Consider the following 16,912-nt stretch of genomic DNA (forward strand, 5'->3'; position numbering starts at 1 on the left):
GAATTGCGGACGGATTAACTGGCTTGGGCCCCGCCAGCTGGAACAACTCGCGTGGTTGTTCCGATGACCGGACCACCTGCGTCGTGATTGCAAGCGGCGTGAGTAAAGTTTTTACAACCAATAAGTTGTGTCTGCCTCTCCATTCACCAGCCCGCTCTAACGTACGACCAATTTCTAACGTAACTCGAGTCGGCTGTGGCCGTCCGAGACATCTGTAACTATAGAAACTATGCAATATGATTAAAAGGCAAGAGTTAATTTAAAAGAAAACTAAAATTGTGGGATTTAATTTTTTTGTCCCTGGAGGCAAGAGATCTATGTATCAGGCGCTTATAGTACAACAATCATCATTTCATCAAGATCAGATAACGGCAGACCCAAAACCATTTGAGTAGCTCTCCAAAGAATCCACACCTAAAATGTAGTATCAGCAAAATGACAGAATGGTTTAAGCAAGTTATTTAATAAGTGAATAAAATAAGATTCGATGTTCCATTCCTGTATTGCTATAGAGTTGAACAGAATATTGAGGCAGAAGTTCTTGGGTAAAAGGTAGAGTAAACTGAATGGCAAGAAGCAAACAAAGTGTGGGCCAAACATCAGACAGACACCACAAAATTTATGCTCATTTTGTATGGATCTGTATGAGACTTAATGACTTAACTCACCATCTTCTCAGGGCTCAGTCCTGTCTGGATCTGAAAATATAGAAGTTAGGAACTAAATAGTCGATTCCTGTTGAAAAATAACTTTCTACTTGTCAAATAAATTACATGCACTCACAAGCTTACTTGGAACCAATACAGTACAGTTCTGGAAAAATTCTGTATTTATCAAATTCCAGTTAAGAATGCAATTAAAGAATAAAGTATGATCAGTGGAATTTTATTTTTATTATGTAACATGCATTAACAACCAGACACATTTCAGTTATTAAAACAATAGATAGTGATGAAGAATTTGGTGCACAGTACTGTTTTGTAAACATAAACATTTTCTATTTTACAAAATATGAATTAGTAATTTTCCTTAAAATCTTCAAACTCCAAAATTTCAGTTTAAATTAACAAATAACTGAAATACATCAATTCCTGATTAAGTAGTGTGTGTGACCGCATAATTATTTGACACTAAGAGGCAGATTTTGTGAACCTGCTCAGATTGATATGTAAACATTTATATGGCATTGTGTTCTTTAAAGCTCTGATTATCCAACATATTTTCAAAAGTGCCTTATTTTTGGATGCCTAGCATGTAACACCTGGGACAGCCAACATTTTTTCCTCCTAACATGCCCAGTAATACAGTTACTATTGGCTTTACTGAGACTGAAGGTATTTTACATTTCTGAAAGACAATCAGTAATCAAGTTGAGCACCTAAAATATATACATACACCCAAAATCAGAGGCTACTTTTGAGAAAGTATAGCTCTCAAACCATGGAGAAAAATGGTTGGAAAATAAGCAGAAAAAGTAAGAGGTCTCTATACATAATGGCACAGTGGGACCCAGTAGCATAAATAAGTGGGGGTGACAAGGTCAGCAACCCTGGGTGCCCACTTAGAAGGGAGAAAGGGTGTCCAAACAGCAACTGCTGTAGCTACCTACAGCCCTATAGCCAACACTGCCTTGCATGCAGAGCTGCCCTGTTACATGTCTGGTAGAACAAGTTCTTAAGTTCTTTCACAAGAGCTCCCGCTGTTTCCAAAATCATTGTGTAAACTTTTTGTATATTTGTACAAAAACTGTTACTATTTGTTTTATTTTCTCTAAACTAACAGCTAGACACTAGACAGTTTGCTTCATTTTCTTTATAAATTGCATTTTCCAAATGACTGCAGTTACGTTTCATGTTTCACATGTTGTCTATACAATATTGTATTATAATACATTTATCTAAGCCTTTCCACTACTTTCTATTAGACAGAGTATCTGTTCATGAGGATATGAAAATATCATCCTTTTGTTGTCTACAGCTTGTATGTTTAATTACTACACACCTGTAACATCTTACAGATAAGTGCATAATAACATTACGCCTCCACCTATGTTTTATGATCTCCTGCTTTGTGGCACTTCTGAAAATAGGAAAGCACTCAGCTTGAAAGGAGAACAGAGCTGTAACACAAGCTATTGTGAAAGGCAATGGATAGCTTATAAAGGAGTTTATATTTGTTAGATACAGTTTGGTACTCATACAATCTATTTTCCTTTTAATGAAGGCATTGGAGATGGAGGAAATGAACTGGGAATGGGGAAAGTAAAAGAAGCCGTAAAAAAGCACATAAAAAATGGAGACGTTATAGCTTGTGATGTTGAAGCTGATTTCACTATTGTAGCTGGTAAGTAAAAAGAAAAATGTTTAATGAAAAAGAAGTGAAAATAAAGCAAGTATGTTGCAGTTAATTCTTAACTGGCTTTTTCTAAGTGACAAAAACCCACTTTGTTTCTGATTTTTGTATCAAAATCTGGTCATGTAGCCTAAGTTTGCTAAAAATATGGCAAAACTGGGTTGAGTGAAAGCTACAGAGGATTCATGTCTCAAAAAAAAGTGGAATTCTTTTTTAACTATTTGCCTTTTGAGTGTTTGCCCTTGTTCCAAACCCCAATGCAAAACTAAAGTAGGGGTTATATAAACCTGTATCAATTTAATCTGAAATAAAAGTTTAAACCATCAGTTAATATTTGTGTTCACCTTTAAAATAGATACATAAATGTAGCGTACAACACATACCAATACAAAAGGAATCCTAAAGAATAAATGTGAATTTGAGTGGCAAAATTATTGTATCAGCCAAATGAGAGAAAATATGTTGCTCAAGATTCTCAAGCTCTATTCTTGACTCAGTCCCAGAGTATTAAAATGACCCCTGTTACCCCCAGTACTCTTTTTATGTACACTAAAGAACTGATGTTACAGGACTGTCAAGAAGTGTATGCTATAAATGGTGCAATGTAAGTAATCTAAATTTAATTTGGAGAATTTTGTTGGGGCTTTAGAATTCCATGTGAAATGTTTTTCCTTAGACTGTTCCTGTAAGAATAAAAATAAACTGATGTACTATATTTTAAAAATAGAAAATCTCTGTGGTATATTTAATCATACAATACACAGCTATTCTTATAGTCTATTTCAGTTCAAAGCAGGCATCAGGGAAAACTATGCCAATAAAACGCATCAAACCGTGTGTTCTACTATTGGTTCATAATTTATTTTTTGTGTTTCACTCTACATCACTAGTAATCATAAAGGCTAGACTTTACTCATCTGTAGAACTTGCAGCTGAGTTTTTCAACATAGTACATTTCAAAGCATAAAACTATGTCATGTAACAGATAACTTCTCAGAGGGTGCATCTACGCAAGACACTTAACATTGCATTAGTATAGTTTACTGCAAAGTACTCATGTGTGTAAGCACATGCACATGCTTACTTCTCATCCAACTTCCCTAATACTGAGTAAATTTGCTACCTGCAAATGCAAGTAGCAAATTTACTTGGCATTAGTAATGGCACCATAATGCTCGTGTAGATGCCTGACCAGGAGCAAAATCTGCTCTCAGTCAGCCGTTCACTAGGGGGCAGGAGATAGCTGCCAGGGCAGGCACTGCCAAAGGAGCCCAGGTGGGGATTATGTCCCTCTGCCTCAGCAGCAGGGAGCTCCAAGCCTCCTGCTCCAAGATTGCAATTGGGAAGTGGGGTCTGGGAGATCCTTATCTTCTAGCCCCTGCTTTGCCACCATGACTGGGGAGTGGGGTGCTGGGAGACGCTTATCTCCCAGCAGTGGCCCCATGATCGCAGAGCCGACACTGGGAGCTCCCTGCTGGCAGGGGCTGGGGAGCTTGTTTCCCCCCCAGCTCCATGCTCACAGAGCTGGGCAGGGAACACACTTCCCAGGCCCCACCCTGTGTGCCTGGGTGGAGACAATGTCCCCCTGCCCCAGCAGCAGGGAACTTCCAGCCCCCACTCCCTGATTGCAATCACAGGGTGGGGACTGAAAGCTTGTTCCTGGCCCCTGTTCCACGATCGCAGAGCTGGGGCTGGGAACAAGCTCCCTAGCCCCCACACCATAGTTGCAATTGTAATCATGGAGCAGGGGCTGGGAGTTTCCTGCATGGGGACAGTTCCCTGCCCAGCCTGGAGCTGGCTGGGACCTGCCCCGGACCAGGACAGGTCCCAGCCAGACCCAGGCTTCACAGGGAAGCAGTGCAGCCTGTTTTGGGAAGTTCCCAGTCTTGTTGGGCAGCACAGCCTGTTCTGTTTTGGGCAATCCCCAGCCAGCTCCAGGCTGCACATGCAGACTTTCCCATGCAGATGGGGGTTGGCCAGGAACTGTTTTGGTCAGGGGTAGGTCCCAGCCCCGTGCTCCAATCAGGTGACTGAGGCATGGGACTTGGAAAGAGCTGCAAGGGTGGAGCAGGTCCCAGCCCCCTGCCCCAATCCACCGGTGGGGCAGCTAGCAGTGAGCTAGCTGCTAGCTGCCCCACTGGTGGAACAGGCCAGGGGGTCAGGGAACTGCCCCTCACCTGCAGCTCTTTCTAAGCCCCGTGCCTCTGATTGGGAAGCCAGGGCCGGGAGCTCCCTGCTGCCAGAGTAGTGGGACATTGTCCCCACCCCAGCAGCAGGCAACTCTCTGGGGCCAGGAGACAGCTGTCTCCTGGCCCAGTACTCCCTGTCAGCCCCTGGGCTAGCACCCAGAGCAGGGGCAGGCAATTATTTTGGGTGGAGGTCTGCTTACTGAGTTTTGGCAAGCCATTGAGGGCCACATGACAGATAGCTACAGGCAGATAAATATTAATTTTCTAAATTTTTGAGTGGCCCTGCAGGCCAGATAGAATGGCTTTGTGAGCTGCATCTGGCCCGCGGGCCGCATTTTGCCCACCCCTGACCCAGAGGGAGCCTGCAGTTCCCCCTGGTGATGGCAGGGGTATATTGCATGGCTGCAGGGAACTGGGACCAAATCTATTCCCTAATCGCTGCATGTGTAGACACCTACCCAAAAACCCTTACTGGGCGCGTCTACACATGATGCTATAGTGACAGCGTTGGCAGGCATAATTTAGCTGTTGTCACCATAGCAATGTGCTCCCTCATTATAGCACACTGCCACGGCCACATAGCAGCTAAAAATATCTGTGTGCAGCTGGCACAGTGCAGTAACAATGGCACTGTAGGGCCACATATAGATGTACCCACTGTGCAGTAGCATAAATCTAGGCTGAAGTAAATGCATGTGTAGGCACACCCAGGATGTAGCAAACGAGTGTACATAGTGTCATATGTGAGGTATTAAAAACCTCTAATAGTTCCAAAGAAATGTTTTTAGGCCTTTCCTACACCTCCCCCTACCTTTCTCACCACCATTTGGCTGTAAACATGTCACATTTATTCTGGGACAAAGTACAATCATATAGACACCCATGTCTGTTTTCCTGGGATAAATGCTAAAAACATTTCCCAGATAGTGGGTAGCAACAGTTTATCCTAAGATACTGCAATTATACTTTTGTATAGTTATCTGTGATTGCATTCTTGAAGCAAAGGCAGAAAAGCACTCACTAATCCTGATTAGAAGGATGATGTGCAGGCAAGATATTTTTGTTTGAGGACAAACACAGGCACAATTTATCCAGGGACAAGTGTAGTCTCTGTTCCTAGCCTTTGAGACTCAACTGATATTGCTTTGGGACTTGCAGATTATGTTCATTCGCTTTTTTTTCTTTAAGATTTTACATTTAATTTTTATGGTTTAATTTCATAACAACTTTCTCTTGCAGGGGTCTCTAACTGGGGAGGTTATGCTGTTGCTTGCTCTCTCTATATCCTCAACACCTGTGAGATACATGATCGCTATCTGAGGAAAGCTATTGGATTCCCCAGATTGTCCAAAAAGGTGGTTTGGGCATCAGCTCTTCCATCTGTTACTAAGGTATTTTGGTAGATTAACAACATCAGCAAATTGCTATAGTAAAGTGAACCAATCAGCTGTTGATCACTGGTTCTAATCCAGCCCAGACCAGTGGGTCAAAAACCATTGGTATCATCCTTGAACTTTTAGATACAATCCTGGTGGATAAGTGTCACACTACAGCTGGCATATTCTACAAAAAAGTCTAAGGATTAGGTGAGCATAGAAAATTGTTAATTTCTTAAAGATAGATGTGCCTTCCAGAATGCGGCAGTGTAAGAATTTTTATATGTTGCAGATGTCTGTCTTTATATAAACAAGATTTCAGTCTGAGTGGTTGCTAATTAGACTTCTTTTACTAAACTACAATAATTTAAAAACATGTAGACTTGATCTCTATGACACACCAGCTGTTGGGCTGCTCTGAGCATTTGGATTAAATTAGTATAAACAATTTGAAGGGTGCATATAAACAACTGTAGGGTTTTGCTGTTTTTTCAACTTGCACTATCAGTACCTTCCATCTTCAGATGTAATCTAACTTCCCTCTTGAATATGTTTATGTTGCTAGAAACCAAGATTATTACACTGGTGCCTGGTAGTGTAATTTTAATTAGAAATCTGCAATATTTTCCATTTAAAGAAGCCAGCCATAAAACATGCTGTTGAATGAAATTTAGCACATGGAATTCAAGATCATACAAGATGTAATACCTGCTCTTTTAGATTATTCAAAATTAAAGGACGGAAAGAGTATTAAAGTTCATTAGTTTTACCAATATAGTTCAGAACTAGGTATTATTCTGTAATTATGGATATTTGCAAAATGAGAAAAATATAAAATGGTAGAGAAGGATCTGAACTCATTGCGGCATGTGACAAATTATAGTTTTAATTTTTTCTTTGACATAAAAGGTGAATTTAGCAAGGAAGCAGGATCTTCCCTGGTGTGCTAGCACAATGGTTTGGAGCACTTAAATGTTCAGGAGAAGAATGGCCACAGTTGTGGCTTGGAAAAAGTCAATACAATTTGCATGATCTGCAAGTACATCCATTTATTTATCTGCCTGTCATATATATCAAGCTTATCACTGTAGTACTTCTATGGAGATCATAATAGGTTTTACTCAACATTCCTCAAAAATAACATAGGGTGATGACAATCATGGCTTTATTAGCAAACACACACACACACACACACAAATATTCTGTTCCACACCAAAGAAACACAACAAAGCCCAGATACTCAGAGTTTATTTCTTTATGTCATGAATTTGAATCACTGACTATTGCAAGAGTTTCTCAGCCCAGAACATGCACTTTTTGCTTCTTGTTGTTACAAGTCATGAGGAGATTAGGAGGAGACTATTGAAACTGCCCCCTTAGTTGTTTATTCGTATGTAGTGGTCTTAGGACTTGACACAACTTGCGGTATCTATCATCTCCACATTGAAAGAGACGTGTTGTTTTTCATTTTTCACTGATTTTTTTCAGATACAGTAACTTTTCATTTTCCTTTAATGCTATATGACTTAAAACCTAGTTTAATTTAATCAGAATCCCTGGTAATGAAATATTGTAATTAAACTCAGTCTCTCATGCAAAATTCTGTCTTGCATTTATATTACCAAGTTCTACAGCTAATGGTCTGATAATGGGAAGTACCCTTGAAACTTCAATAATAAAATCTATTCAGATAAAATTCATGGAAAGAGCAAGGTAGGTACAGATAAAAGCAAATTACAAATTATGACAAGGGGCTATGGTGGCTTCAACTGTAAGCCATGAAACGGTAAACACTGCAGCAAATTTCCTGAAGTTCAACACATTTTTCCATTAGTGTAAAATAAAAAATAGAATTGAGTAAGAAATTCCAGATAAGTTATGCTTTCAATGGACAGTTTCTGTGCAACTGTAGCAGATTCTTATACTCTGGCCAGTTGCCCAGAAAAGATAAAAAAGCACCGTTCTAACTCCCTTCCCCCCAGCCAACACTGTTGATGCTGTTCTGTGCTTAGAAGATCTGAACAGCAAACCTAAATGCAAATAAGATATTTGAATGAGCCTCTGTATACCAAATAGCTTCCTTTGTCTGCATTCAAAACTCGCCCCAATATGACACTTCTTCTATGAAATCAATGAATAATAATCCACTACAGTGAAAGAGACTGCCATGGAAACATGGATGTCATTTCCCACTGAAAATGCTGCAACCTCATTCTGCCTGCACTGCAAAGCAGACCAAAGGTGTGGATGTCCTTCTGTTTTTACAATGGAAGAAAGAACAGATTCTGAGTCAATCAATTTCCTCCAACAAGAAGCATTGGGAAGCTTTTATCCCATGTTGTATTCTTAATTAGAAAGAAATAATACACTATAAGTGACTGAAGTACTGTGATGGATGGGATATACTGTTCAAGAAGAACAGGCAGGGGAGAAGAGGAGAAGGAGTTTCACTTTATGATTGTATGATTGTTCAGAGGGACAATATGAAGCTGGAAACAGGCCTGTTGAAAGTCCCTGGGTTAGGGTCAGAGGGGAGGGCAACAAGGGTAAAGTTGTGGTGAGTGCCAGCTATAGACCACCAGACCAGGAGGATGAGGCTTTCTTCAGACAGATAGCAGAAGTTTCCAGGCTCTGGTTCTCATGGGGGACATCAGAGCCATAGCCACTGCCCTTCTCCCAACTGCCTCTGGCCCTGCCACCTGCTTCCCACCAGCTCCTTGCCCCCTTCCCCCGCCGCCAAGCTTTGTCCCCCCACCACCTCTGCTCCCTGCCAGCCCGACACCTCCCCACCTCTACCCTGCAAAGCCCTGCCCCTCACACCTGCCCCTGCTGTCTACCCCTCCCTCCCACCTTCCCCCCCAACACCTCTGACCGGGAACATGGAGCAACATGCTGGTTCTGGCTCCTGCTCAGCCTGGTAACTGTGGTTGCAGTGATGGCAGCTCGGGCCCCAACTCCAGGCCTGGAGCTGGAGCTGCCATCATCCCAGCTGCTGCTGCGTAGCCAGGGTAGAGCCAGCAGGTGCTTTGTGCCCTGGGCTGGAGTGAGGCTGGAGCTGAGACTCAGGGTAAGTAGTGTTAGGGAAGCAAGTGGCAAGGGGGAGCAGGCCCTGCCAGGAAAGGGGAAGGCACAGAGGGGGCAGGTGGCAGTGGGGGGCAGACACCAGGGGACACAGGCCCAGGGGAGAGGAGTGGGTGCCAAGAGATTCAGGCAGGCATGGCACCCCCATGGCAGGTGGGGAGGGGGGTCAGGCTGCTTGACGACTCTGCTGCTTGCCACCCCTCTACCTGCTCCCACCACTGCTTTCTATCACAGCAGTGGGGGGAGGGCAAATGTAAAACAACCCTCCAATAATTAGATTTTATCCAGGGCATTTTTTATTAATTTACAAACTGTCCATGTGTAGAATCTAATTACTGTGGGGGGGGGAGAGGGGTGTCTTAAATTCAAAGGCATCTTGGACTCAGGTAACTATGGTATGTACTAGTTTGATTGTTCAGTTTGACACAACATACCTTTGCATTTACTAGTTCTTTAACATAAAAGCAGCTGCTTATTTAAGGCTGCTTTTGCTATGAACTATATCAAATGACTAGGAAAAGTAAGAAAGGCAACTAATTGGCTTGTGGGGGGTGTATTTCAGTGCTTCCAGAAATATTGCTATTTTAAACATTCATACAAAATTACGCTAAACATAAATATAATACTACAGTATACTACCTTAATCGCACTGTGTGTTGTAGTAAAATTACTGTTAGAGGTAGGATTTTGAAATATTCCTGCACAAATACTGTAACATTTGATAAAACAGATGATTGACAGTTTAGCTTTGTAAAGAATTGTATAAGACTTTTGGGTAAAGACTATAACGGAATTTGCTATGTATAATTTTACATGAAGTGCAAACATAGGGCTATTTCACATATGAAAGCAAAGTGTAGTCCTATCTGTCAAGGTTAGGAAGTTTCTTTAGTAATTTCTACCCAAGCACAAGATCTCACACAAATGGAAAGAAAAATATTAGGATAATAACAGAAAAACTTTCCTAGCAAGAGAGATTGATTGTGTGACATTACTTAAAAGGCCAGTGAACTGCATAAAGGGGAAGAAAATAGAGAGTGCCTAGGGTTTTCCTACTCTACTTTTTTTTTATTAACATGGGTATTGAAATGAGGTCTTTGTCTACAGTCAGTGCTAATACAAGAAGGTTCTAACACCTAAATTTAAATGTCAAAAGACAGAGCAGCTGAAACGACATTTTACTGTATTTGCAAAATTCTCATACACTTGGTAAAGGAATAGATCATTTTCCTTTGAAAAGAAAAATAGAAAAGGCTGTTGCCTGTGGAGTTATTTATGAAGTGTGATCCATAGAAGATAATGCTTCACTGCTCTTTATGTAGTGTCTATATGGCCCCCCCCTCCCCTACACACACTTTTAAAATATGACTGTAGGCATTTTAATTTTGCAGGTTGAGTTAGGGTTCTTGAGAACCTATTCTTCCCCTGCTTCCTCACATCATATTCCAACTAGCCTGCACCCCACAGAGACAAGAGGTTTTTTTCCTTGTGTATACTCTAACAGCACAACTTGGAATGTATTTTCTCATATATTTACATAACTGCTGGCCAAGACAGTACAACAAATAAACTTTGATTTGGGATCCAATTCCAAACAAAGAGAATTATGCTACAGCAATTTAAAATGTGCTATCATGGAGAACTACAAAGAGTAGGGATTTTCTTTTTCTTTTCTGCTTGTCCTTCTCTCATTTTATTGCAGTCTACAACATGTGGTGGTAAACTTCCATAGGTCTCTAAGAAATTAATAGACCCTGCAGGCAAGATAGGAATCCCTGAGAGAAACTGAGGAAAAATGATGGGTAGGGTACCGTGTTGTCCCAGTATTTTTCTATCCCTCTTTCTCTTCATTTATTCTTTTTTCTTATGTTCCTTCTTTTACTAATGTATCTATTTCTGGCTGCTCTCTATATTAAGAAATACATTTATTTATTGAGGAATGAGAAATGAATTTATGCCAACTAAAGCGGAACCACAAACATGCATACACAGGCATGCATGCACATAGAGACATGCAGTCATGCACGAGTACACCAGCTCTGGCCATTAACTACAGTCAGATCCAGGCTGCTTTAAACCATTACTTTTGGGGGGGATCCAGATGGTGTTTAAGACACTTTGCATGAATATGTGTCACTAAAGAGAATTCAGATTTCTGAATGAACACAAATAGATTTTTTTGTTTAGGATCATTAACAGTGCTCAGTAAAGGGTATCCATGAAAATAGTCTTTTCTCAGTCCCTCAGCGCTGAGATTTCCAGCTAACTATACTCTTTGGTCACTGTGAAATGGTGATGTTTTCAATACTGTTAGCTAAAATAAATGCTGAAGAGGATGTGGTCACAGTTTCCCCAAGGTTTAACTGAAAGAGCGTGATACCATTTGCTTGATTAGGGTACTCATTGTATTTTATTTTTCTTTTTAAGGAAGAAAATTTGCTGCAAATACTTAGACATCATGGAGTTCGCAGTGGAATAACTGCCAGTCTTGAAATGGAAGTGGATGGTTTGTCCTTCTATAGCACACACTCAGATATGATTGAAAAGCTTCTGGGAGTACTACATTGACTTTCCTTTACAGACTTCCAGAGTTACTATTAGATTATCACCCCCCCTCCACACACACACACACACACACCTACTAATAAGGTACCGCTAAAGTTGGGAACATGCAAAATAGATGGTCCTAGAAACCCTTCACTAGTACCTGAGCACCTCTTACTCTTTAATTATTAGCCATACAGCGTGACTGTGAAATGTGAAACTGCATCTCCATCTGGAAAATGAAGAATAGAAACAAAGAGCAACTAAAATGATTTGACCAAGCTCACACAGGAAGTTTGTGGCAAAGATGAGAATTAAATAAAAATCTTCTAAGATCTTAATTGTGAATCCAGTACAGTGCCTTCATCACAAAACTTTCTTGTCATGGTGTCAATTTTATACTACTATTTGAATTATAATGAAACACAAGTACACACTGTGGTATTATATAACATAATGGGTGATCCATTTTTTATGTACAAATTGAAAGTCCCCTTGCATTAAAAATAGAAGTGTTATCATGATTGCTGTTCCTGTTTTACTAAACCTCACAACTGCAGCAGGAAGTAACACTTGTAGCAAATTGGATTTAAAATACCATGGTGGTGGAGAAAGCAACTGCAGTGACAGGATGGGTGTAAAACAGAAAAAAGGGTAGTCTATAGCAGTGAAAGCCCAAAGTATAACTCACCTACACATTTCCTGCAGCCCCTCTAACGGTGTGCTGCTTTGGTTGTAGCTAGTTAATGGGGAGGAGGAGAAAGCTTAACTAGAGCTAGTGTAATAAGTATAGCATTGCATGACTTCCAGGAAAGGCTAGGACATAAATGTAAAGCACTTATTGTGAAGAAAACAAATATATAATGCTATTTCCTCTTAGGTGCTCTTCAGGCCTAGGTGAAAACCAGTGATGGAAAGGTAACTTAAATATCAAGAAAGCTCATTTTTCACTGAGGTCTATTAGATTATGGAACAGTCAGCCAAGAACAGAGGAGGAAGTCCAATGACTTGGGTCTCTTACAGCCGTTCATTTTATCCTGGGAGAGTTGCTGCTCTCCCAGGGAAACCATGAGTATACAGAAGTTCAGGCTTTTTATCTCAGAGTAAAAAAGCCACTTCAGAAGAAATATAACCTGGGTACAACCAGGGTTAAAGCACTTCCAGGAGAGATTAAGGGAGCCTGCAGAGCATACTGAGATGTGTGCACAGCCCCCCAGCCCTTACACACCTCACTGCACAGTGTCATTACTGCAAGCTGTCCACTCTTCAGGGACTCACCATTTGAATGTCTGTACACATGGTTCTGGGTAAGTTTTCTACCATGAGAAGAAACCTGAGAGAATTCTCCAAGATTATTTGCATGTCTGTACACAGCTTTGGCCATTTAAATTTTGCTGGCTTTATAACCCCAGAAGATATGTCAGGTCTGAGCTTCTGTTAGACACCAGGCCCAGTGATTGAATTAAAATAATAGTCTATACAGTACCTTGCATACACTAAAAGCTGTTGCCAGCATAGCATTAATATTAAAATGCCTCAAAGATAGCATCAGCTAATTCCCCCAAAATGGCATAAGACTAATAATTCTGATTAGCCTATTCTTGTTCCAGCAGGCTGGGCAGCAGCACTGTGAAGTTTCTGCAGTGAAAGACATCTTGCATTCACTTCCCCTTTGAGCAGGCAGCTTTTGTTACCATTGTTAAAAGGATCATATGACTTTTGGTAACTGAGGAAAATCAGCTGTACTTCAAACATTAATTTCCTGAGCTGAGCGAAATACATTGCTATTAAAGGCAGAGTGTAAAATATGCTCTAGGTTGGAATCTTTGAAGTCTAAAAAAAAAGTGCTCACTGACAACCACCACAGAGCTTTCAAGGCTCTTTGTATTTATTGCAAGGCTCGATTCTATGATTTGGGATTAAGTTTATGTTATTTAAAATGTTAAACATCCTTGTGATGAAGAATTTTGGAACAAAACCATCTTTACAGTTTAATGATTAGAAAGCGCTTTTTATTATTTAATAAAAAAGGACAATGTCAATTTACTTTTGGACCACAGCATAAAGAGTAAGAAAATGATTTCACGTGAATGACTGTAGTCTTGCGTTGTGCGCTATTTGCATGTGTGGCATGTTAAAGCTGAGCAGCACAGCCCTGTGGCAGGTTGCAGTGCTCTGCTTCACAGGTATGAGGAATGGGTCCTCCCCACTCGCTCCAGCCTTCTCAGTTGCCGGCCCATCTGGACTTTTTCCACCCATGCTTTGGAGTCTAGGATCAAGATCCCAAGCTTCACATGTGCCAGCAAGTTGAAAGGGCACTGCAGGAAGCACAGCATCAATGACAGCTTAATATGTTCATGTGAAGCAGACAGAGAGAGGGTGCCAGCAGATGTTAAATTAATGGTGTGATTAAATCTATTCCTGACCCCCAAAATTGTGTCCTGCCCTGCATATGCGGCATAGCAAGACACCCAATTGTTAGGATCCAGGACTAGATCTCACTGTGCCATTAAATTTAACACCTACCAATGCTCTCTGTCTGTCTGTCTGTCTTGCATTGAGACAGGCTGTTGATTACCACTTACAACATGCAGTATATTTTCAAAAACTAGCTTTTGCCAAGAAAGATTGTGTTAGTAAGTCTCTGTGATTTTATTACTTCTAATTATAGGATATGACAGCCAGATTTGACTGGGAAATATCACATATCACACAATATTATTTTTCTCCAAAAATTACCCAAAAATTCCCATCTCTTCCTCACTGATGAGTCCCTGGTTTTAATCTAGTGGTGAGGGACAGCATTTCCCGGGCAGCAGTTTGTAGGTTCAGGTGACATTTAGGGTAACAGGCTGTCAGAGGGGAAAGTTGTGGTGATATAACTCCATAGCATTATGGGTGTAGTTGTACAGGCTTAAAATTTCAGCTGTCCTGCAGGGTAAATTTTATTGAAGAACAAAAGCTGAAATTGTGTTTCTAAAACCCTAACCCTTTTTCTTCTGGCAGTAGCAGCGAGCATGTAAGGTTCCAAGGATCAAATTCTGGACTCTGTTATGCAGATTATTATCTGATGCTATGCTAGGATAGCTCAGCATAATTTGGCCCCAGAAATATATCAGCTCAAATAAGCAGACAACAGTTGTATGTAATATGTCATACTGCGAATTCCTGTCTCATATTTTAAGCACCATGAATGCTTATAAGGAAGCCAAACATAAATAAAGCAACAAATGTATCTTTAGGACAAAGCATGTGTGTGACTTCACTTGTACAAAAAGCTTGAGTGGTAGAAGAAGTGCATGTGTAGGCTCTGTTTCTAACAACATACTCATTTTGCTTATTGGAATTTGAAACCAGTGGTCTTGTGACCTAGGCAGAATAGAATTGTGGAAGGATTACAATAATGTTGAAGAGCACTACAAATTAAAAGAAAAATGCATCTTTGAGGAAATCAATCCAGCCTGGTGAGAGCTTTAAGCATAAAGAAATGTTAAAGAATTAAACAAACTGAGTGTTAACCTAAGCAAATCTAATCCTCTCCTGGGAGTGGGGTATGATTCCTTTATGCAAAAGGAGGGAAGAGAACCATCTGTACTATTCCAAATGGAGTGTGTGGTCTAAAGCCAAAACATAGTTATTCCAAGTCCAAAGTGCATGAATATGAGAGGAATGTATAATAAAGACATTATTGAAAATATGTTATGTTATTGAAAGTATAATAAATAATTTATTAAACATAACCCTTAATTATTTCTACTGTTATACTTTCCAGGTGGCTTCCAGTGCAACATTCCATATATAATTTATTATGAACTGATAAAAAACATGGTTCTGTACAAGTCACAGTGCGTGACATTATAAGAAGCATACATTTGGCAAAGGCAGACAACATTCACCAGACAGAAGATGCAAAAGGTCTCTGAGAGTCTTTTATATAAAACAGATATTTACACTGCAGTGAGTTACTGTGAATTGCAGAAGTGTTGCTGTGTTTTATGGAAAGATCTGAAAGCAGAGAAGGTAAGTACCTGGAGCAAGAGGATACAAGAATCCAGGTTGTTGGGTTGAAAATTAAAGAAAATTTATAATGCAAAAGATGAGATGAAGTATAAGCAAGACAGGATTCATTGGTAGAGCAAAGAAGGGTAAGAAACAGAAGATATGGGGAAGGAAGAAACGTGCAGAGCATATGACTCAGTTGTTGCATTGCCAGTGGCATCAGTCCCTATTTTTTTCTGTTCCTTCTACATAAACTAGAAAATATTATACATTTCTTTCTCTACAATATATCTGGGTACTCCATTATCTGAAAAGTGGTTCCTTTTATAACAAATCATTAAACCATAAAATGAAAAAAGTCTGTAGAGTAGAGTGATGCAGCATTTAAACATATCCTGTACACCAGGCTCTCCTACATGGTATTACTTGTTAAGTTTTTTTTTGTACAAGATAAAGAAACTTGGATAAACATAACAATCCAAATCTTATGAAAGGTTAGCAGAGTTTGGATTTAAATCAGCATACCTTCAAATACCATAACCTGAGGCAGTGATATAAAATGACAACAATGAAAGTACCTCCAAGCTAGGATTCCTTTTGAAGTCCATAGGATGAATTAATTACCTACAAAGTACTGTATCCAGTTCCTCCTGAATGGGAACTCTTCCTTTGACTTCAAAGGGCACTGGACCAAGACCCAGAATTAACCTACGACATTAATTTAACTATTAGTTATCCAGAAACCCTTGCAATTCTTAGTGTACATCACATGATCTTGCTTCTTTGCTTTTTTCTGTTTGGTTGGGTCTCTGTATTCCTTGCTTACTGGCTGTTGTTACATGACTTGAGAATGAGATGACTGGGTCAGTTACAAGCATCATATAGACATGTACACACATAATTTTCCTCCTGAAAATGCTCATGAAGTCACTTAAGTTGTTCCACCTTACCCCTCAAAAAGGTGATGATAGGGTTTGACAACCTTATCCTAACATCACTACATGGACAGACATCAAGCAGTTAATGAGCATTATGGCCAATTCACACATCATTCAGACCAGTCACTGGAGCAGCAGCTTACCCAAAATGAATACTCCTGTGAGTCAGAAATACATGCATAACATTTCAACTAAACTGACCAGGTCTATATTTCCCCTGTCCCAGGTAAAGGTCCAGATTCCTCAAGGGAGCTCAGCTATAGTGCTATTCCTCAAGGGAGCTCATACTATAGTGCTGAGCTTTTAAGTCTCTGGAAAGTAAATTAGTTACAATAAATTTATAAACCAATAAATTAGTTACAATAAATTTATAAACCAAAGATTAATGCAAAGACTCATACTTGGAAACTTTATATTTGTTTCCCTTTCCTGT

General features: G+C 40.1%; 1 protein-coding gene across 4 annotated transcripts in view; it reads left to right on the forward strand.

The window, feature by feature from the left end:
* Window positions 1–13,454, forward strand: part of DGLUCY (D-glutamate cyclase) — a 104,753-nt gene extending 91,299 nt beyond the window's left edge. For all 4 annotated transcript variants that reach the window (XM_025191262.1, XM_025191260.1, XM_006035090.2 and 1 more), the window contains 3 exons: window positions 2,224–2,343; window positions 5,781–5,932; window positions 11,426–13,454. In XM_025191262.1, the coding sequence (XP_025047047.1) occupies window positions 2,224–2,343; window positions 5,781–5,932; window positions 11,426–11,566 (413 nt within the window). In that variant the 3' untranslated portion in view covers window positions 11,567–13,454. The remainder of the gene's footprint in view (window positions 1–2,223; window positions 2,344–5,780; window positions 5,933–11,425) is intronic.
* The last annotated feature ends 3,458 nt before the right edge of the window (window positions 13,455–16,912 follow it).

The sequence above is a fragment of the Alligator sinensis genome, unplaced genomic scaffold (assembly GCF_000455745.1).
Source record: "Alligator sinensis unplaced genomic scaffold, ASM45574v1 scaffold608_1, whole genome shotgun sequence".
Lineage (NCBI taxonomy): Eukaryota > Metazoa > Chordata > Crocodylia > Alligatoridae > Alligator > Alligator sinensis.